The sequence below is a fragment of the Poromitra crassiceps genome (genome assembly GCF_964638095.1).
Source record: "Poromitra crassiceps genome assembly, chromosome: 30".
Taxonomy (NCBI): Eukaryota; Metazoa; Chordata; class Actinopteri; order Beryciformes; family Melamphaidae; genus Poromitra; species Poromitra crassiceps.
The window spans coordinates 13,351,709-13,375,432 of NC_139652.1; the positions used below are offsets into that span (position 1 = coordinate 13,351,709).

At 45.4% G+C, this 23,724-nt stretch overlaps 1 protein-coding gene across 1 annotated transcript in view; it reads right to left on the minus strand.

Annotated features, from left to right (window-relative positions):
- LOC310800527 (plexin-B2-like) overlaps positions 1–23,724 on the minus strand; it is a 173,234-nt gene that overhangs the window by 30,681 nt on the left and 118,829 nt on the right. Inside the window, exons 7-21 of the mRNA XM_083663138.1 lie at positions 23,281–23,407; positions 22,119–22,278; positions 21,508–21,619; positions 20,847–20,958; positions 18,518–18,619; positions 18,248–18,343; positions 17,649–17,736; positions 16,932–17,104; positions 16,191–16,339; positions 11,180–11,291; positions 10,408–10,544; positions 9,796–9,975; positions 8,639–8,750; positions 3,483–3,692; positions 847–1,026 (exon numbers count right to left, since the gene is read on the minus strand). Of these exons, the coding sequence (XP_083519264.1) occupies positions 847–1,026; positions 3,483–3,692; positions 8,639–8,750; positions 9,796–9,975; positions 10,408–10,544; positions 11,180–11,291; positions 16,191–16,339; positions 16,932–17,104; positions 17,649–17,736; positions 18,248–18,343; positions 18,518–18,619; positions 20,847–20,958; positions 21,508–21,619; positions 22,119–22,278; positions 23,281–23,407 (2,050 nt within the window). The remainder of the gene's footprint in view (positions 1–846; positions 1,027–3,482; positions 3,693–8,638; positions 8,751–9,795; positions 9,976–10,407; positions 10,545–11,179; positions 11,292–16,190; positions 16,340–16,931; positions 17,105–17,648; positions 17,737–18,247; positions 18,344–18,517; positions 18,620–20,846; positions 20,959–21,507; positions 21,620–22,118; positions 22,279–23,280; positions 23,408–23,724) is intronic.

Sequence of the window (23,724 nt, forward strand, 5' to 3'; positions counted from 1 at the left end):
CCAGTTCCCCTCCGCGCTGAACAGGCGCCCCGACCGGGCAGAGGAGGCGCTAGTGTAGCGACCAGGACACATACCCCCACCGACTTCCCACCCGCAGACGTGCCCAATTGTGTCTGTAGGCACACCCGACCAAGTCAGTGGTAACAATGGTGTTGGTAGGTGAGGAAATAGACCTCCACACCACCCGGGCTTCAGGGTTGTTAAAGCAGTGGAGCTACTTGCAAGATGCTAAGGCCACATCAACTGTAGGGATTTAACGATAACCGGTTTGAATGATAACCGTGATAAAATTCCTTACGATAACGGTTACACAGTGCTTTGAAAAACATGGTAAATACTGTCCATCATCATCAACCAAAGTTGGCAACCGTCTCCCAGATGCAAACGTGCAGCCTTGGAGAAATGATTTCAGTGAGTGTATCAATCCTTTTTGGGTCTGAGTTTTCAATATAAAACTTGGTGAAGTGATTTCTGTGAGTGTATTAGTCCTTTTCTAATTAATTGAGAAAAATAATAAATGTTATGAACCTGACACTTTAATGATCAAGCCCTTTTTGTACGCAGGTATCGTCTGCTGCACACAGTCATTGCAGCCATACAAATTAAACAATAGCTCACTTAGAGGGATTAGCACGGGGGCAGCATCTGTATTCATCAAAATTGTGGCTGGGTTGTAATTAAATGTAATTATGGGCCTGTAGCTACATGAAAGTTGTCTAAGCAGTAAAAAATGGGGGTCTCAACATGTACACGCCCCCCAAACGCACGGCACAGATTCACAATGTGTGTTCTAATCCGTACGTCTGTGTGTGTGTTTTGTCTTTGTGTGTCTGCGTGTGTTCTGACCAGCACGTCCAGTGGCTCGGAGCTGGTGTCCCGGCGGTGGCGTTTGGAGCGAGCACGGGGCTGGGTGGAGGGCGGGTCCAGGAACAGCTTGTCGTCCTGCAGGGTGTTGACCATACAGGGAACATCGCCCACGTACGCCTGGGCCTCCTTGGCCGTCATCGCCTTGGAGAAGCCTCGACCCTACAAGGGCGGAGACACCACTGTAAGATGATCGGAGCAGCGAGCAGGGAGAGTGAATTGTATCATGACACTCTCCACTCAGCAGGCTGTAGCCTCAACATTTGTCATGATTGAACTTCATGGATGTTAAATGAATTGTTGCGTTTATACACTATCAAAATGATGCTCTTGTTCGACTTAGGAGAATTGTAATATGATAACACACGGAGAGAAATATTAGATTAGTGTCTCGTTTAATGTTTCTGCACTGCTAATCACTTTGGATGCACAGCCATATCGTTATTATGAACACACTCGGCATCAATTTTCAAGCCATTTTCATTTGTACGGTGTATGGAAAGGTTGAACAAACTGGCGGCACGTTTGTAGATTGGAGATTGCATCCGCTGGAGACATTAAGATGATATTAAACAGTAATTTTTCACTTGGTTTGCTATAACTGAAATCCTATTTCAGGTAAAGTTCAGATTAATGCTATAGTCTTGGGATTGTAACACACATCTTGAAATACTGCTGTACACTAGGGTTTGAGGGCTGGACGATGTCTACCAACTTGAATCATCACGATGACCAGGGTAAAAATCGACGATGGATGATGGCATCGTTGTTTGGCGAGGGGACGGTGTCGTCATGCCAATCTTTTTTTCTTTAGCAGCTGGTATAGGCAGACATTATATTATTATATCAGGTGTTTTGCGTTATCAATCGGGTTTTGGCAATCGGCACATAAAAGCATAAATGGGAATTCTCCATTCTCATATTTAGCCTGAAAATCTGCAGATCGCTGGTCAATCGATCAGTGCGCCCCTAGTAAATAAAGCACGAGGTGGTCAATGCGTTGCTTGCGTTTCCCTGCGGGGCACCAGGCAGCATTGTGTGCATTGATCGCACACGGCTCTTATACTAGACATTACGATGTTACGATAGTGGGGGCTGAGACCATTGTCTGTGCCCGACATCGTTGATGGACGATTCCATCGTGCATCGCCACAGCCCTGCTGTACACTGCACTGTTCTAGATGACTCTGGCGCAGCATGAAACACATGTAAGGTGGAAATGAATGCAAGTAAACCAGGGTCTGAGTAATCAAACGGCCCACAAACCATTCTCCTCCTGCTACACAACAGAACAATAGACATGGAGCGTTTTGGCAGATGCTTCCCCCCGAACTAATTTCCCCTAAGAGTCTTAGAGGAAAATGTAAGAGGAGAAGCCAACTGCTACCTGGACCCATGTCTTCCTGCAGCGTGAAGCCTGACATGTTCAGGCTGGTTTTATTATCTCAGACTCTTGTTTACTTGACATCGGTACCTGTAGGCTAATTTGCAATAGAAAATGAATAAGATGACATTAAACAGAAGAAAGATGCAAGCAATAAGTGGAAGAGTACCTGAAGATAAAATCTGAACATCATGGTGGTGTTGCCTGGTTGTATGTTATGTCATTGCGTATATTGCGGATTTTTGAGGACACTTATTGAATGTGGTTTTTATCGGTTCATTCAATATGGATAAAAAAATATCCACATTATAAATCCTAAATGTCCATTTTATTCTCTTCTTTTATTCTTTTATTTTCCTGTCAACAATTTTATGTGAAGCACTTTGAATTGCCTGTGTGTATGAAATGTGCTATACAAATAAACTTGACTTGACTTAAAGTACTTTCACCTCAGTTTTGTAATTTGACATCCAAAACAATAAGAGCACAGAGCCAAAATATGAAATTTGTTGCTATTCACTTTTTTTTTTTTTGCTCATTGTGTGTGTGTGGTGAAGCCTATCATAATATAAGCAGCTGAAGTGTGAAAATCTCATAACTGCAAGTCTGCATTTTCTCAGTTTCTATTTATTCAGGGGGACTTTCCAGAGAGCAATGCTCTCTTTTTCAGGAGTGCCCTGGTCACATTCACACACACACACACACACACACACACACACACACACACACACACACACACACACACACACACACACACACACACACACACACACACACACACACATTCATAGCTGGAAGCTGACCAACCACAGTCTGATCTGCTGGCCACTGATCAGCTCCACTGGAGCGGTTGGGGTCAAGGGCCTTGCTCAAGGGCACCTCAGTGGTGGTAATGAGGGAGGGGCAAGTGCAGATTTATCTGGCCGGTCTGGGGGGTTGAACAGATGACCTTCCGGTCACAAGCTCGCTTCTCTAACCTTTAGGCCACCACTGCCCCTCATTCTTAAAGGGACAGCTCACCCTAAAATCCAAAATACATATTTTTACTCTCACCTGTAATGCTATTTATCCATCTATATCGTTGTTTAGGGTTTAGGGTTTTTAGGGTGAGCTGTTGCTTTAAGTTAGAAAATAACACCGTTCACCCGATCTTAATTCCTTTACATGGAGAAGCTGACAGTTCAGAAGCATAAGGCGTTCATGCTTGACAGGAACCTGAGGGGTCTGTACTCACAGGGACGATGATCAAGCCGGTCTCTGTGATGACCTTCTGCCGCATCTCGAGGAATTGGGGGTCCGGGTGGTAGTCGAAGGGCTTGAGCTCCTTCAGCAGGTTGTCCAGTTGGATGTAGGCTGTGAACAGCTGGCTCTCGTTGGAGCGGTTCACCGTCGGCGACAGGAACTGGATGACCGTGTCGTTCTTGGTGTGGGCCTCCTGTGGGTACTGGGAGGAGGAAGAAGAATACCACAACAACTGGACATAAACAACAAGAAACAGGTCTACCACACACAGAGTATAAAAACACATACAAAAATAAAACAAGACATAACAAAGACTAAAACCACATGACAGTGTATTCAGCGTTCATAATATAGAGCAGGATGAGAGATAGCTTTATTTGTCGCGTAGGAAATGTGTTTTCAGTCGGTACATGTTACATGAGGACAATACATATAACACAATAGGGTAAGGTAAGGTGAGGTAAGGTAAGGTGAGGTAAGGTAAGGTTAGGTAATGTAAGGTGAGGTAAGGTAAGGTGAGGTAAGGTGAGGTAAGGTAAGGTTAGGTAATGTAAGGTGAGGTAAGGTAAGGTGAGGTAAGGTAAGGTGAGGTAAGGTAAGGTAAGGTAAGGTAAGGTTAGGTAATGTAAGGTGAGGTAAGGTGAGGTAAGGTAAGGTTAGGTAATGTAAGGTGAGGTAAGGTAAGGTGAGGTAAGGTGAGGTAAGGTAAGGTAAGGTAAGATGAGGTAAGGTAAGGTAAGGTGAGGTGAGGTAAGGTGAGGTGAGGTAAGGTAAGGTGAGGTAAGGTGAGGTAAGGTAAGGTGAGGTAAGGTAGGGTAAGGTAAGGTGAGGTAAGGTGAGGTAAGGTGAGGTAAGGTAAGGTGAGGTGAGGTAAGGTGAGGTGAGGTAAGGTAAGGTGAGGTGAGGTAAGGTAAGGTAAGGTGAGGTAAGGTAAGGTAAGGTAAGGTAAGGTGAGGTAAGGTGAGGTGAGGTAAGGTAAGGTAGGGTAAGGTAAGGTGAGGTGAGGTAAGGTAGGGTAAGGTGAGGTAAGGTGAGGTAAGGTAAGGTAAGGTAAGGTAGGGTAAGGTGAGGTAAGGTGAGGTAAGGTAAGGTAAGGTAAGGTAGGGTAAGGTGAGGTAAGGTAAGGTAAGGTGAGGTGAGGTGAGGTGAGGTGAGGTAAGGTAAGGTGAGGTGAGGTGAGGTGAGGTGAGGTGAGGTAAGGTAAGGTAGGGTAAGGTGAGGTGAGGTAAGGTAAGGTAAGGTAAGGTAAGGTAGGGTAAGGTGAGGTGAGGTAAGGTAGGGTAAGGTAAGGTAAGGTAAGGTAAGGTAAGGTAGGGTAAGGTAAGGTGAGGTAAGGTAAGGTAAGGTAAGGTAAGGTAAGGTAGGGTGAGGTGAGGTGAGGTGAGGTGAGGTAAGGTAAGGTAAGGTGAGGTGAGGTAAGGTAAGGTAAGGTAAGGTAAGGTAAGGTAAGGTGAGGTAAGGTAAGGTAAGGTAAGGTAAGGTAAGGTAGGGTGAGGTGAGGTAAGGTGAGGTGAGGTAAGGTAAGGTAAGGTGAGGTGAGGTGAGGTAAGGTAAGGTAAGGTAAGGTAGGGTGAGGTGAGGTGAGGTGAGGTGAGGTAAGGTAAGGTAAGGTGAGGTGAGGTAAGGTAAGGTAATGTTAGGTAAGGTAAGGTAAGGTGAGGTAAGGTGAGGTAAGGTAAGGGTGAGGTAAGGTAAGGTAAGGTGAGGTAAGGTGAGGTAAGGTAAGGTAAGGTAAGGTAAGGTGAGGTAAGGTCTCCGTCTATATAAGGTCAGTGGGGCATTTTGTTCAGGGCGGCCGTTGCTGAGGGGACAACACTTTTACCAAATGGAAATGAATAGAAGGTAAACGGTGGGCTTTCAGAGCTCTTTTGAAAGAGGCAGTTAATGACTGTTTTTATTGTGTGAGAGGAGAGAGAACACAGGAAGTGGGTTGTTTGGTAAGAGGGGGAAGCAGGTCAGATGGTGTGAAACAAGTGTCTGTCTTTTTAATCAGTGTATTAAAAACACCAATCTGCCATTGCAGATGGTAGCCTCTGTTGAATCATCCCACGACTGGCTTTGTTTATTATGTCTTTGATTCACTGCAGGAAGGATATTTCTGTCACTCTGTGACAGCTGAACATACTGTATGTCCTACATACATACTATTGAAGCTTCAAAAAGACCTGCTTAATACATCCAGTGTTTTGAAAAAGTCAAACTGACCTATATTTTGAGTGGAGCTGCCAATGTCTTTACACGCCACCTTCACTATCACAGTTCCAGCAGCTATGACATGGATTTGTACCTAGCTAGCTCTGTGGAGTGCGCTCACATTTAGCTTGATCTTAGCATGAAACACTGTTGTGTGTAAACAGTGTAGGCAGGTATGTCTGTGTGTGTGTGTGTGTGTGTGTGTGTGTGTGTGTGTGTGTGTGTGTGTGTGTGTGTGTGTGTGTGTGTGTGTGTGTGTGTGTGTGTGTGTGTGTGTGTATTTAGGGTGTATACCTAGCTGTGTGTAGCGCTCCAGTTTAACTTGATTTGAGCATGAAACACTCTTTACTGTGCACTCACAAAACTAAGTGTAAATAATGTACACGGGTGTGTGTGGGTGTTTAAAATCAAAGCCAAATGCTAGAGGGCTTCGGCAGCAAAAAGTACACGTTGAGATTCTTTGGTGTTGAGCCGCTAAACTGACCTGAAATATAATTAACATGCACTCACCATGGGCCGGCAGCCAGAATGCCTCAGAATATTTGGGTCTAGTTGAGCGGATAGACTCCCAACCAAGAGAAGCTTAGGAGGTTGACCTGCCAAGGCCTTTGAGATAACATTTTGCATCCGCGGCTAGTTTGGGGGAGCTACGAGTCTTTGCAAATCTCTCGTGTCCCTGGGTGGCGTGGACTGGGGACTTGGACGGGAGTTGAGCAAAGTAGAGCAGAGCAGCCTAGTCACATAATCTTCTGCAACCTTAATGCCTGTATGTCTTAAATTTGAGCCCTTAAATGAAATGAGCAAAATGTTTACAGCTTAAGACGGTACACTGGAGGGCAGGCGTCGGCAAGCGGCGTGCAGCTCATTCAGGTTCCCTGGGAGAAACAAGCAGTGTTGATTAAGCTGGGCGAAGGGGGGGGGGGGGGGCAGTGTTGCTGCGATCTGCAATCTGACAGGTTTAGGGATTTGTAGTTTAAAAGGGACAGTGCACCTAAACATCTAAAATACATATTTTTCCTCCAACCTGTAGTAGTGCTATTTATCCATCTAGATCAGTGTTTCTCAAACTTTTTCAGACCAAGGACCACTTAAACCAATGAAAAAACTCGGGGACCACCTAACTCCCAAAACAAAACATCCCCAAAAACAATAGGCCTACTACTTCAACTGTAAATTCCAAATTACATGCTAATTAAATGACAAATAGCAGTACAATTAATCTAATTTTTGGCTTTCCACAATTATGAAAACAAGATAAAAATATATATATGTAATTTGTTTTAGTTAGTCCATTTACCTTTATTATTTTTTTTACATTTATTTCTCCTGTTCAGTTCAAATATATTCAAAGTTCAAAGAAAGTTTTTTCAAGTTCAATAAATGCACAATGTTGCCAAAGTCAAATAGGCTATCTTTTGCCATCTTCAAGTTGCATTCAGTGATGTTTTTGTGTTCAAATAAGTGTTAAATGGCTCTATATTCTGACAGCAATTACTGAAATAGAGTATAAAATAATGTTTTACCTGGGCACTTCACACAGACTACCCGAAGTAAAGACACCGGAGCACTCTTTTCCGTCTGCACGTTTTAATAGAAGGGGCTGACTGACGTTTCGACAGACAAGTCTGTCTTCTTCTTCTACGAGTGTCGCCTTGGTTGCGCCTGAGACCACCAAACTGTCCAAGTAAGTGGCCTCTGGCACTTTATTTTTTAAGTCTGTCTTCCTTTTGACTCTGAGGAAGACAGACTTGTCTGTCGAAACGTCAGTCAGCCCCTTCTATTAAAACGTGCAGACGGAAAAGAGTGCTCCGGTGTCTTTACTTCGGGTAGTCTGTGTGAAGTGCCCAGGTAAAACATTATTTTATGCATATTGTCCTCCACTGTTGAGCACCAGGACCCTTTTATTCCAAACCTGGCTGAAGCGCGCTGGACTCTATTAATGTACTGTAATACTGAAATAGAGTGTTTGGTCAGTAAGTTGGAACTCCCAACCACCCGCTGTACTCTGTCTCTCTCCTGTAGCCCTGCAGGCAGAGTGGACGTATCTCCACAAGCGTAAGTCGTAGAGAGTCAGTGGTGGTGGCGTTGGATTCGGGGTGAAAAAATACATATAGTCATTTAAAGGCATCGTGATCTGACCTTGAGTTTCCCAGAAAATGTAAACATTTCTCTGATTGGATAGTGGGAGGTAAAAAAAAAAAAGGAAAAAAATATAAATCCACTCGCGGACCACTAGGGGGCGGCGGCGGACCACCAGTGGTCCGCGGACCACTGTTTGAGAAACACTGATCTAGATAGTTTGGGTGTGAGTTGCTGAGTTTTGGAGATATCGTTGAGATGACTGCCTTCTCTCCAATACAATGGTACTGGATGGCACTCGGCTTGTGGTGCTCAAAGCGGCAAAAAATACATTTGGAAAAACTTAACGGCAATGTCTGTTTCAGGCATAGACCCAGGTATTCAAGATAATCCACAGACCTTGTTGTGAGCAGTTTCATGTAGGAACTATTTTCTTTCTAGCCAGCTAGCTAGAAAAATGCATGTGTGTGTGTGTGTGTGTGTGCGTGTGTGTGTGTGCGTGCGCGCGTTCGTGCGTGCGTGCGTGCGTGTGTGTGTGTGTGCGTGCGCTCGCGCGTGCATGCGTGTTGGGGTTGGGAGGTGGGACAGGACTGAGTTTGAATGAATCTCCACTGAAGCAGTAGCAGCCGTCTCATGAGATGCAGGGAGATCGATGGACACCGCTAGTGCTGCTATTAGAGGAATAGGTGCAACGGATGGAAAGGAAGAGATCATCAGGGACAAAGAGGAGATCATGGGAAAGAGACTGGAAGGGAAAGAATGAGCCGGAGAAAAGAAAGATGTTTGAGAGAGAAAGAGAGATAGAGAAAGAGAGAGACATGGATGATGATCAGCAGGCAGGAATGTAGAAAGAGAAGGAGGTGTGCGCGCACACACCTCAATGGGAGCTGGTTCTCCAGTCAAGTCGTCTCTCTGGGGTTTGACGTTCATGATGGCAGTCTGGATGAGGTCAAAGCCAGAGCCGGTCACCACAATGGTCCTCCCTCCACTGAAACACACACACACACACACACACACACACACACACACACACACACACACACAGATGTATGAGCAGAGGCATACATATACACAGACAGGAACAAGCGAGCACATGGCAGACACAGTTGTTGAATTGCACCTGGGGTAATTTTCACTGGAGATGAAAACAAATTAGTTTAGCCTGCAAGCAGCGCAGCCTATTCCAAAGTTGCCTGTTGTTCCAGTCTGTGTCGGCCCAATCATCCCTCACCACAGTGCTTTCAATTGCAGAGAGAAGCAAGGTAGCCCTGTGATGCATCCACTTTAACAGTCCTCAAGCAGTTTGTCACAACATCAAAGAGTCATTCACATCATTCACAGCCCTCTCAGCCAATCAGAAGCAACTGTTCAACACACGCGCACGCGTGTACACGCACACGGGAGGACAAATGATAATAAAAAACAAGAAGGTTCTTGCCATTAAAGAAGATTAAAGGTTTCCAACCAATATCCTCAGACACAATCTGGCATTTCTACGATCAAAGCAGCAGCAGAGCGATGAGAGCAGACTATGAAATGTTTCTTGACAAATCACAGCAGCATTTATTGGAGGTTTGTGATAGATGATAGAAAATGGGACAAATACTTAACCTTCTTGGACGGCTCTTGACACGGGCTGTATTCTGGGGGGGAAGTCGCTTTGTTTCATGTTTCAATCAAAATGCATGGACAAAACATATCTAATTGTTTTGATCTTCTTTTACTCTCTCTTTTTTCCTGAGGTTAGTTTAGTTTTAAATAATTGTGTCGTCCACTGCGTATGATGGAATGTATGTATGTTGACAACCAAGGCTAATTGTGTCTATGGTGAAGATGAGTTGAGAGGTTTATTGTGTGTGTGTGTGTGTGTGTGTGTGTGTGTGTGTGTAGGGGGAGGAGGGGTAACGTGTATGTTTTGTGATGTATATTATGTTATATTATGTTTAAGGAAAAATTAATAATCTTAGGGGGGGGGCACAGCAGTAAATACGCAATGAGAACAGAATGCTTGCATGTTGTTCAATTAAACTGACCAGTCGAAGCTGCTTTTGGGGCTGTGGTCCAGCAGAACAGGGTTTTCCAAGAACTGAAAGGCACTGGGGATGGTCTTTGTGGTCGTCTTTCCATACTTGACTGTGACGGCGAGGAGACCGGTGGTGGGCACCTTCTCTGCGTCTCCCGTCCTGCAGGTGATCTCTTCTCCAAACGTCTCCCTGTCAACACAAGGACACAACTCAGCGCCGGCGTTAAGGGTCGCACAATGTCACCGTGCAGCGGAAACCAACATGGCAGCGGCCTGACAGCTTGTTAAATCCTGGCTTTGCTGCTTCTATAGCTCGTTATTTTACTGTTACCTCAGCCTAAAATGTCACCGAGGAGTGGTTTCCACAGAGTCCCCGCTGCAAGAGAAAATGGGCAGGGGGAGAAAATCCTGCTTCTGACACTAACGTTAAGGTCAATTCCATTTTCAATTCAGGAATGATGGGGGGGGAAATCAATTTGTGGGCTTCAAAGTCAGCGTACAGTAGAATTTGCATAGAGTACAATGTCTGAATAACAAGCAGCACTTATCAACTGAAGAGAGTGAATTTAAACAGAATTGGTCTGTGGCATGAATGACAATTATTCGTGCAAGAAATCCTTACACAGTGCAGTTCACTCCTCCGACGGTGACCTGGACATCATCCTTAGTGCCGGTGTCCAGGTTGGTGCCAGAGATGGTGATGAGGGTGCCCCCAACTCTGGGACCTCTCGCAGGCTGCACCTCCTGGGGAATGGGTTCCTGGTAGGGGAGCATAAATAAACGCCAAGTCATCTTTCCCCTGCTAGGGTTTTAAAGCGCGCACACACACACACACACTCCAGCCCACAAGGCAAACAGCGCACAACACATCTGCCTCAATTTGCTGAGCAAACAGTTAGGCAGAGCACTCCCCCGTGGGGAAGCTTTAGCGGAGCCAGAGATATGAAAAGCCAGTTAAATAGCTACGCTGTGGCCTGTTCAAGTATTGGAAAGGCGGGGGGGCTACTGCACAGCATCTGCTTAAAGAGAAACGCAATATTCCGGCTTATCGTACAGTGCATTACCATTGTAATATGACGGCATCTATGCGCTTAGTTTACCAATACATTAGGCTATTGTATTTGTCAATTCAACTTAAATGACACGCCCTTGGTATGCTGCGATAAGGGGCTTCTCTGCAGCTAGGAAAAGAAAATGGAAAATATAATAGAGACCATAAAACAAACAAATCTGCTGAAAGCTTTTGGACGTGTTCATTCTCGGGTTCAAGAGTTCTACGCCTCGATACTGGAAGTGCAGTTTAAGAGAGAGAGAGAGAGAGAGAGAGAGAGATGCCCAAAAAATAATCTTAAACAAAAACAAAAAAAGAGAGAGAGAGAGACACAAGTGTTTACCCTGTAGGTGAAGACGATAGAGGAGGTTCCTGTCTTCCCCCCCTCGACCTCCACTGTCACATGGCCCCAGTGGGCGCTGTGCGGGTCCAAGCGGCTGATCTCACACACCACACTGGACAGGAGGAGGAGGAAAAAGAGGGAACAGAGAAGACATGTTATATCTGTATTCCCAGTGAACACTCGATTACACCCGATTTATGAAAATGCATATTCTATTCCTATGACTCGGGGCAATCTGATCACTATTTATGAACCTAAACAACTCTTGCAAACCAAGACTCTAATCTGTATGATTACTTGTACTTCCTCACAGCCAAGAGCTAATCCATTGGTAATGAATGGGAGATGGGCTCATGTGTTTCTCCAAATTTACACATTCAAATTCGCCATTTCTGTACATCAGATAAGAGATCAGATATGAGATGGGGGGTTCAAAGTGGGGAATATTACTGCATTATAGTAACAGCCAGTGTCCACTTCATTAGTTACACCGCCCATTTATGGAAACAGCTCTGTGCTCCCGACAGGGATCTTCTCGTGGCTGTTGCTCAGTATATAAGCAGGTAAACATGCTCAAGAGGTTCAGTTAGTGCTCGACTAAACCTTAATGACTAAGTGACTTTGAACGTGGCTTGATTGCTGGTGGCAGATGGGCCGGTTGTAGCATCTCAAAAACGGGCCCCCTCTCGGGATTTTAGCACACTGGAGTTTAACGAGAACGACGTGATAAACGAAACACATCCAATCAGCTGCATTCCAGAGGCCAAAAAATCGAGTCGTTGATGAGAGAGTGAAATTAAACTCCTTCAAGTTAACGAGTATGCAAACATTAGTTCAGTCCCACAGTGGCGTGCAGAAGGGCATCGTCTCCGAACGCAAAACTATATCAAACTTTGAATAAATCCTGGTTTGTGTCGACAGGGTGAGGATTTGACGTAAACCTGATCTATCCTGCAAAGTGTCAACAACACTACTGTCTGCTGGTGGTGGAAGTGTAATGGTGTGAATGTTTCTCTCGCCCAAACTGTGTTTTTCCTGCCATTTTCTCCCCAATTGTACTTGGCCAATTCCCCCTGCTGTCCTGGTCGTTGCTCCACCCCCTCTGCTGATCTGGGGAGAGTTGTAGAGTAGCAAATGTTTCCTCCGATACGTGTGAGGAGTTTCACCGGCAGGACGTAGCGCGTGGGAGGATCACGCTATTCCCTCCAGTTCCCCTTCCCTCCGAACAGGTGCCCTGACCGACCAGAGGAGGCGCTAGTGCAGCGACCAGGACACATACCCCATGGCTTCCCACTCAGAGACACGGCCAATTGAGTCTGTAGGAACGTGTGACCAAGGCGGAAGTACCGCTGCCGGGAATCAAATGTGGGTCTTCGCGGTGGTAGGAGAGTGGTATTACCTCTACACTACCCAGACACCTGTGAATATTTTAGTGGTAGGAGAGTGGTATTACCTCTACACTACCCAGACGCCTGTGAATCTTTTGGTGGTAGGAGAGTGGTATTACCTCTACACTACCCAGACACCCGTGAATATTTTAGTGGTAGGAGAGTGGTATTACCTCTACACTACCCAGACACCTGTGAATATTTTGGTGGTAGGAGAGTGGTATTACCTCTACACTACCCAGACGCCTGTGAATCTTTTGGTGGTAGGAGAGTGGTATTACCTCTACACTACCCAGACGCCTGTGAATCTTTTGGTGGTAGGAGAGTGGTATTACCTCTACACTACCCAGACACCTGTGAATATTTTAGTGGTAGGAGAGTGGTATTACCTCTACACTACCCAGAGACCTGTGAATATTTTAGTGGTAGGAGAGTGGTATTACCTCTACACTACCCAGACGCCTGTGAATATTTTGGTGGTAGGAGAGTGGTATTACCTCTACACTACCCAGACACCTGTGAATATTTTAGTGGTAGGAGAGTGGTATTACCTCTACACTACCCAGACGCCTGTGAATCTTTTGGTGGTAGGAGAGTGGTATTACCTCTACACTACCCAGACACCCGTGAATATTTTAGTGGTAGGAGAGTGGTATTACCTCTACACTACCCAGACACCTGTGAATATTTTAGTGGTAGGAGAGTGGTATTACCTCTACACTACCCAGACACCTGTGAATATTTTAGTGGTAGGAGAGTGGTATTACCTCTACACTACCCAGACACCTGTGAATATTTTAGTGGTAGGAGAGTGGTATTACCTCTACACTACCCAGACACCTGTGAATATTTTAGTGGTAGGAGAGTGGTATTACCTCTACACTACCCAGAGACCTGTGAATATTTTAGTGGTAGGAGAGTGGTATTACCTCTACACTACCCAGACGCCTGTGAATATTTTGGTGGTAGGAGAGTGGTATTACCTCTACACTACCCAGACACCTGTGAATATTTTAGTGGTAGGAGAGTGGTATTACCTCTACACTACCCAGACGCCTGTGAATCTTTTGGTGGTAGGAGAGTGGTATTACCTCTACACTACCCAGACACCCGTGAATATTTTAGTGGTAGGAGAGTGGTATTACCTCTACACTACCCAGACACCTGTGAATATTTTGGTGGTAGGAGAGTGGTATTACCTTTACACTACCCAGAGCCCTGAATATTTTGGTGGTAGGAGAGTGGTATTACCTCTACACTACCCAGACACCTGTGAATATTTTGGTGGTAGGAGAGTGGTATTACCTCTACACTACCCAGAGACCTGTGAATATTTTGGTGGTAGGAGAGTGGTATTACCACTACACTACCCAGACACCCGTGAATATTTTGGTGGTAGGAGAGTGGTATTACCTCTACACTACCCAGAGCCCCTGAATATTTTGGTGGTAGGAGAGTGGTATTACCTCTACACTACCCAGAGCCCCTGAATATTTTGGTGGTAGGAGAGTGGTATTACCTCTACACTACCCAGACACCTGTGAATATTTTGGTGGAAGGAGAGTGGTATTACCTTTACACTACCCAGAGCCCTGAATATTTTGGTGTTAGGAGAGTGGTATTACCTCTACACTACCCAGAGCCCCTGAATATTTTGGTGGTAGGAGAGTGGTATTACCACTACACTACCCAGAGCCCCTGAATATTTTGGTGGTAGGAGAGTGGTATTACCTCTACACTACCCAGACACTCGTGAATATTTTGGTGGTAGGAGAGTGGTATTACCTCTACACTACCCAGACGCCCGTGAATATTTTGGTGGTAGGAGAGTGGTATTACCTCTACACTACCCAGACGCCTATGAATATTTTGGTGGTAGTAGAGTGGTATTACCTCTACACTACCCAGACACCTGTGAATATTTTGGTGGTAGGAGAGTGGTATTACCTCTACACTACCCAGAGCCCCTGAATATTTTGGTGGTAGGAGAGTGGTATTACCTCTACACTACCCAGACACCTGTGAATATTTTGGTGGAAGGAGAGTGGTATTACCTTTACACTACCCAGAGCCCTGAATATTTTGGTGTTAGGAGAGTGGTATTACCTCTACACTACCCAGAGCCCCTGAATATTTTGGTGGTAGGAGAGTGGTATTACCTCTACACTATCCAGACGCCCGTGAACATTTTGGTGGTAGGAGAGTGGTATTACCTCTACACTACCCAGACGCCTGTGAATATTTTGGTGGTAGGAGAGTGGTATTACCTCTACACTACCCAGATGCCCCTGAATATTTTGGTGGTAGGAGAGTGGTATTACCTCTACACTACCCAGACACCTGTGAATATTTTGGTGGTAGGAGAGTGGTATTACCTCTACACTACCCAGACGCCTGTGAATATTTTGGTGGTAGGAGAGTGGTATTACCTCTACACTACCCAGACACCTGTGAATATTTTGGTGGTAGGAGAGTGGTATTACCTCTACACTACCCAGACGCTCGTGAATATTTTGGTGGTAGGAGAGTGGTATTACCTCTACACTACCCAGACACCTGTGAATATTTTGGTGGTAGGAGAGTGGTATTACCTCTACACTACCCAGACGCTCGTGAATATTTTGGTGGTAGGAGAGTGGTATTACCTCTACACTACCCAGACGCTCGTGAATATTTTGGTGGTAGGAGAGTGGTATTACCTCTACACTACCCAGACGCTCATGAATATTTTGGTGGTAGGAGAGTGGTATTACCTCTACACTACCCAGACGCCTGTGAATATTTTGGTGGTAGGAGAGTGGTATTACCTGTACACTACCCAGACGCCTGTGAATATTTTGGTGGTAGGAGATTGGTATTACCTCTACACTACCCAGACGCCTGTGAATATTTCAGTGGTAGGAGAGTGGTATTACCTCTACACTACCCAGACACCTGTGAATATTTTGGTGGTAGGAGAGTGGTATTACCTCTACACTACCCAGACGCCTGTGAATATTTTGGTGGTAGGAGAGTGGTATTACCTCTACACTACCCAGACGCCTGTGAATATTTTCATGACACACATCGGCTCATTTTGTACCAACTGAGCATTGTTTGAACACCACTGTGACTTTAGTGCATTTGAGTGACTTAAAGCCAGAGAAAAACCTGCGGCATCCCCGTGATGCTATCAAGTCAGCGTAGGCCGAGATCCCTGGGGAACATCTCCAGCGCCTTGGTGAATTCATGCCTCGAACCATTCAGGCTGTTCTGGAGGCAAAGGGAGTCCTACAGACAGTACCCCTGATAGAGTGGCCACAGACTGTATTTCAATTAGCTTTCGCCTTTAAGAGAGTGCTTCTGTTTCTGAATCAACCACTCTGTCTGGAGACGCTCGCCCCAAGACTTCAGATCCATAGAATGGGCATAATGAGCTAATTAAAATATCCACCCGGGCTACCTCAAGGAAAGACAAAGCTATCATCATGCTGATAATGTATGCGAAAGGTAACTTGTGATGAAACCTATCCATACAGTGTGTGTGTGTGTGTGTGTGTGTGTGTGTGTGTGTGTGTGTGTGTGTGTGTGTGTGTGTGTGTGTGTGTGTCTGTGTGGATGAATACGTCTGGTTGCATAATTACCTAGTGGAGACAGAGTACTTGTTCCCCTGATGGAGACACGGCCTACCCACCACGCTGATGCTCTTAATGTCTTCCTGACGGATGCCTAGGTTGGAGCCGCGGATGGTGATGGAGATGCCTCCCTGCATGGGGCCATAACGAGGGATGATCTGGATGGGGAGATGGGGTGTGGAGGTGGATTAGGAATGGGGAAGGAAGGGATTTAAAATGGATTTGAGATGAAACAGATTAGCTGTGCAATAAGAACATACAAGAAATGTACACGGTCTGTTTAAGTGTGCTGTAGAACAGAAGCTAAAATGTTTGGTATTCAAGGACCAGGTTGAAAATTACGGCTATATTGTGTGTGTGTGTGTGTGCGTGTGCGTGTGCGTGTGCGTGTGCGTGTGTGTGTGCGTGTGTGTGTGTGTGTGTATGGTCAACTATCTGACATTGGCATCAACACAATTACTGATGATTGTAGTCAATGACAAAGAGGCACCAACAATCAACTGAGCAAAGAAAGAATCGATGCATTCTAGACACACTCAAAATGAGCACATCGCAGCGTCAAGGAGAGGCAGACTTTGAACTCCTGCGTGGACAGAAAAATGAAACCCGGCCAATAATCCTTTCCAATCAATCATCCAATCACCAAAGTCAATTTTACTTTGACAGCTAATTAACACGTCGTCAACACAGGGTGTACCGTTTCCAGTTCAAAGGACAACTGCCAGACATGACCACATGATAAGGACTCACATCAGTGATCTGGGGGTCTGGGCACGGTGTGTCTTGGGGGTTCGGGTCAGAAGTGCACAGCTTCTCATAGACACACGCCTTGCTCTTGGCGCACCACACACAGCGATACCTGGGGTCTGCGTTCTTACAGAGACTACAGTCCTCCCTTCCCACAGAGCAGGTGTAGAGGGTCACTGTAAGAGAAGAGGGGAGGGATGCATTCAGGGGGGGAATAGTCACAGTGTATTCTATTGATTTCCTGTGTGTGTGTGTGTGTGTGTGTGTGTGTGTGTGTGTGTGTGTGTTGTGTGTGTTGTGTTGTGTGTGTGTGTGTGTGTGTTGTGTGTGTGTGTGTGTGTGTGTGTGTGTGTGTGTGTGTGTGTGTGTGTGTGTGCGTGCGCGCGCAGGTGTGTGCGTGTGCATATTCTGAACGAATGATGAGATGTCTGCGACTTCGTTCACATCTGATGAAGTCATTTAGACCATTGGGAAACCGTAAAACAGACCTCTGTGACTACTTGTTATGAATGCAGTTGAATACTCCAGAGTCTGGCAAATTTTAATTGGAGGATTTAAAATCATGTAGTTATTCCCAATCAATTCTCCGTTTAATTTTGTTTAATTGCGCTGAAGATCAAAGGCAGCTTCCTTAAATAAAACCAGGGCCCCACACTGGGACCGGGGGTGAACACACAGGGAATTCTAAGTAAGGACTGCCTATTAAAATGTGAGACGTACCGTTGAGCGTGCTGTCCATCTTTCTGCCCGACTCCTTGTCCTTCACGTAGAAGAGAACATTGGTCTCCGGTGACTTATCGTAGGAAAACTAAGAAAGTGGTAAGAAAATGAATTATTAATACAGAATCCAGTGATTAATGACGCTTTAAGCTCGTCTCAGAAAACAGTGTGGGCTGTCGCTCCTCCGTGCCAAAGGAAGAAAGGAAGAAGAAAAAAATCTTAACCATTTTGGCAGACTTTCAGCTGAAGAAATCAATGTTAGAAAAGAACATAGCCGGGGGCTAGGCACTGTTTGAGTTTCACAATCACTGAATTCACAATTTAAAGATGCAGTCTAAAACAACCTCACTGAGGAGGAGAGTCTGTCCATTAGAGGGAGCTAGAGAATATTGGAGGGGCTGTAAAAACCAGGTGAAGGGTGACTTGATTTAAGCCTGGAACATAATGACAATTATTTGCCGTTTCATGAGTTTTGGGGGCATTGAAACAATTGCAATTAAGTGCTATAAATGAGCACTTCTGTGTGAACGGAGATGCAGTCAAGCACATGCATTACTAAAGAACTGGATGTCAAGCAACTAGCAATCAGCCATACTGACATTGAAGCCCTCGAAGCTGTAGAATGGACCCTGCTCCGAACGAAGGTCCTCCTCCGTGTTTCTCATCAATTCGGTACCGATGGTGAAAGCGCGGCCCTATAGACAACCGGACAAATGAGAGAGGAAACACAATGTTTTCAGTAGGATAAATTGTGTGCAACCTGGCTCACCATGACCCTGCTGACAGACCCAAACGCCAACTGTTTAAACAAGATGAGTAATCTGCAATATCCACAAATGCTGTAAATCCAGCTGCCTGGGTCTTCATACCTGGTACAGGTCCAGGTTGATGCCCTCGAAACTGATGGTGGTCTTGAAGCCCACGGGGATAAGGTCGGGGTCTGTATTCTCGAACCGAGGACACGACGCTCCCTAAAGGCAGGCACAGAAACAAATCGGATAACTCCCACCTTCCGTCATTAACGTTTTAAATATGGCACACCACTTAAGGGACACCGTCATCCACGGCGACAGATAAGTGTATCGCTGGAACATCTGCTGCCTTTTAAATTGACATCCTGCACCTTAGAACATTTGTCACGCAAGGTGGTGGCAGCTGATACTGGCATTTGAGTTGAATTCAGAGGGTTTATTTTGGAGGGGGGGGGGGTGATATTTGGATCACTTAATTGCCATGTCAAGTGGGGTAATTAGGAGTGTGTAAACTTTTGGCAGTGTTTGTCACACTATCAGAGACAGTTGCACTAATGATGCAACATGCCGGGGGTTGGGTCGGGCCGTGTCCTTGTCACTGAGGCCACACTGATCCGTCGGAAAACACAATTATTGATGGATAGATTTCTGTCTGTCGGTTTGTTTTGCAATGTCAACATGATGGGCGAGGCAGAAGTACAGGATATAACAGATTGTAAAGTATAAATTAAACGAGAAACTGACTAGGAAAACTACAGTCATTCCAGCATTATACCAGGTTTTCTTATTGTGTTTTGTTATGCTTCTAACCAAAGCACCATCGCAAACGAGACCTTGGTCTAATCCCCCCCCCCCCCACCCACCATTGTTGTGGTTATTGAGCTCAACAGTCACTTGACTTTTGGTGACTTTCTCCGTCCCGGAAGTAAGTTCCCCATTCATCTTCTCCATAGACATTTCGAAAAATCATTATATAACGCGTTTTAAAGGAGAATTTCTTTTTTTTTGAACCTGCAGCCCTCTCCTCACATTAATTATGATCCAACGACTCACCCAGTGATCTCCGCAGCGTTTTTGTCCGTCCTAGGCGTTGTTGTGACCGAAATAGTGTGCAAGTCAGTCCTAGAATGTAGCTCCGTGGGGGCCAAGTGGCAGCGTGTTTTCATCCATGTCAACAGACAGTTTTATTCCCCGTTTTCGACGCATATCAAACTGTTCCCTAAGGAACGATCAGACTGCAATTGTCCCCGGGCGCCGAGCAGTAGTTGTTACAGGCATGCCAGTAATTCCAGGCATCCCATTTCCACCTGTCGGGTCAGTGAGACTTTCCTGAGGAGAGCTGACCCGACAGGCAAAAATGGGCTGCCTGCAACCACCAGTAAAAAGAGCCCGGGGGAGAATTGCAGTCTGATCGTTCCTTAGGGAATAGTTTATGACGATATGCGTCGAAAACGGGAATAAAACTGTCTATTTACATGGAGGAAAACACGCTGCCACTTGGCCCTCACGGAGCTACATTCTAGGACTGACTTGCACACTATTTCGGTCACAACAACGCCTAGGACGGACAAAAACGCTGCGGAGATCACTGGGTGAGTCGTCAGATCATAATTAATGTGAGGAGAGGGCTGCAGGTTAAAAAAAAACGAAATTCTCCTTTAAGGCTGGAATCAAGCTGACCCAAGACCTACTGAATCGTGAGTGACCATAAAACATTTGGTTTGTTTGAGCAGAAACAAAAAAATAACAATTGTTATTTAAAACTCGTTATATACGGACTTTTCGAAATGTCTATAAAGAAAATGAATGGGGAAGTTACTTCCGGGGCGGGAAACGTCACGAAAGTCACGTGACTGTTGAGCACTATACCATGTTGTCTGTGATCGCCACTATTTTTTCCACAACAAATGTACAAACATCTCTGATTGGCTAAGTGAGCATTGAAAATGAATTGAAGTGAACACGAGTGTAACAGCTGCACGGTTGGAAGTGCCAGAAATATGATGGTTTGTTTTTCTCTAGTCCTCCTGTGGTTTCTCTTTGCTTTTATTTCGCTATGGTTTTATGCTTTTATGCTTTTATGCTCTTATGCTTTTCATTATTTTATTATTTTATTTTTATTATTTACACGATAGTGCAATTAGGGCCAGTGAAAATAAGGGTTGGTGCAATCTTAGTTCCTCCCGGGTTCCGTGCAATGCTCTGTCAAATATCACTGTTGTCTTGTTGTCATGTTGTTGTTCCCTGATGGTGTATGTTACTGTCGATGGTTATGCTGTAATTGCACTTGATGCCCAAGACAAATTTCCCCTCGGGGACAATAAAGTTTATCTGATCTGATCTGATCTGAACAGAGACAGACAAGACACACACAGCGAATTAACGTTTTTTACCCAGTAGGGTACTGGTCCACCATAATGAAAATATGACCCTTTCGGTGACGAACCTGGCGGTGCTTGATGACGTTGGGCCCCCCCACAGCATCGTCCATGTCACTGCAGGTGTGGTCGCCTGTGTTCCACTGGCAGCCCCACGGACTGGCCACGCATGACATGCATCTGAGACACACACACACACACACACACACACAGAAGATAAGAAAATGCTTTCACACATAATTAGGCATGAGCACACAAACATAATCTAAAACATGCGAACTCATCAAAGAGCGTCCGGCAACAAAATCTATGCTGCTGACAGAGAAACGGATCTGTGCAACTTCACATAAACAAAGCTCGTCCATCACACATTCCTCTGGATGAGAAAAAAGAGAAAGAGCGTGCGCGGGAAACCGAGGAGAGCGAGGCAGAAACAAAATAGGTCGACTTTCATTTTTTGATTAATGAAAAGGAAGCTGAGGCAATTTCCTTAGCTTGGTAATACAAGAGGAGGGGGGGGGAGAAAAGGCAAGAGATGCATTCAAACCTACCATGCATCACAATTTACCCACAAAGCATCTCTCCCTCATGTGCCATTCGTTTGCATCAAGGTTGTCAGTTGATGCTGTGTTGGGTCTCGCTGTGACTCCTCCCCCCTCCACCCCCCTGACTCCTCCCCCCCCACCCCCCAGCCAGAGAAAAGACACAAGGATGAAGAAGATGACTCACGGCGTGTTCTCGGCTTTCCTCACTGTGGCAGCGCAGTTATAAAACTTGAATTCCCGCGTGGCCAGCTCCACACTCTCGTTGACAAAAATCTTGACGGGCACTGCCACAAAGTCTGAGGAGGCACAACAAGAAGTGTTACATAAGTGTGTGTGTGTGTGTGTGTGTGTGTGTGTGTGTGTGTGTGTGTGTGTGTGAGAGAGAGAGAGGGAGAGAGAGAGTGTGTGTGTGTGTGTGTTTAAGGGAGGGGGTGGGGTTGGGTGGACGGGCACATGCATAACACATTTATGAATGGGGCTGGTGGTTTTTGGGAGTGTTTCTGAGTATTTCAAATAGAGAGCGTGACTTAAGGGATAATACATAACAGAGAGCCATGTCATTTATGCATTTGAAGAAGAAGAAGAAAAAAAAAAAGCCAAATCTAATGGATATGCCCTAGCCTCTAAATCATTTCTGACAGGTAACAACCTAAAACACCCTTAAACTAATTATGTATTAATTATAATCTTGAAAACTTTCAGAGATATAATGGGGAGTGACAGGCAACTGCCACACCAGAGGCGCTATTTAAAAAAAGAGAAAGAGCGAGCAGGTTAATTTATAGGGGCACAAACCTTGGTCCTCAGGTGTGGGTGGTATATGAGAAGGGTCGGGCAAGGCACAGGTGACCTGACCCGAGTCGGACATGGTGCCCGCGCTGTGGGTCCCCCGGAAGACGCAGCTCAGCCGGTCGGATCCCCCGATGGAGGGGAGGGAGGGGATGTTGATCATCACCTGGACAAGAGGGGAAACACAAAGGAATGGGAACACCGCCGCGGCTCAAACGGACCGGCTTTAACAGAAGGCAATTATCTCCCCTTAATTGTTCGGCAAATGATTTGACATTAAATCCATTTCATTGGATTCTGGGCTTGTGAGAGGTCACAATACAGTCTCTGTTTCCTATTGTAGATGGGAATAGAAGAGGAATGAGTCAGATAAGTAGAGGTAGAGAAGTAGTCAGAAAGCAGAGGAGGAGGGGTTAGAGAGAGAGAGAGAGAGACAGAGCGACTGCACACAAGAGAGCCTCTCCATCTTCAGGCAGTATATAAGCACAATCAGCCAGGTGGGCTATATTAAGCCAGTCTGGACTTTTCTGGATAGATCAATACTGAGCAGCAACACCAAGAGCCCAGGGTCTCTGATTCACAATGGAAACAGTGTATTTATTACTGGCTGTGCGTGTTTGTGTGACGTGCATGAGAGCAGGTATGAGTGTGCTGCGGTGAGAGGGCGAGAGAGAGAGAGAGAGAGACAGCGAGAGAGAGAGAGAGACAGACAGACAGCGAGCGAGAGAGAGAGAGAGACAGAGAGAGAGAGAGAGCGACGGAGAAAGAGACATAGCAGAGAGAGCGCGGCAGAGACACAGCAGAGAATATGAGAGAGAGAGAGCAACACAGAGAGAGAGAGAGAGAGTCAGAAGACAGTAGGGCTGGGTGACATGGACAAAATAAAACATCACGATATTTTTGACCAAATACCTCGATATCGATATTGCGACAATATTGTGGGGATGACTATTGGTGCTTTCACAAAATATTTACACAATGAGATTTTTGATAAATAATCATTGGTAATAACAGAACAGTTTGGCAAGTTCAGAAAATGGCATCACTTCACTGTAATGCAGCATTTAAAACCAAGACGACACTTATGCCATATCACCATATTACGATATCTAAAATGGAATACGATATCTCGTCTCATATCACAATATCAATATAATTGCTGCTGTACCTGCTGAGTCTTTTTACAGGAGAGGTTGGGGGGAGAGAAGGACACGATCTTGACACACTGCTGCTTGGGGCTCCACAGCCAGCCATTCTTCTCCTCTGCCCGGCGGCACTCAGACCTCCTGGTACACCTTCAGACCAAGGATGAACAACTCCCCTCAGACACTGAACCTTCTCACAACAATGCCTATGTATGGCCTCTCATAACACACGTGCTTTTATAAATGACAACAAGTGATATCAAGAATGGTCTGTGGTGTGCAACTGAGAGAAGGAAAATTAGGTTTTGATTAGATCAGAAGAAGAAAAAGAATCAACACACAATTATATCTGTATATATGGGAGAAGTGGAATCAAATAAATCAATGATAAATAGCAATACATTTTATATTAAAATATGTACTGTACAATAATAATACAGCTTTGTTTCAGTGTTTTGTTATCAACC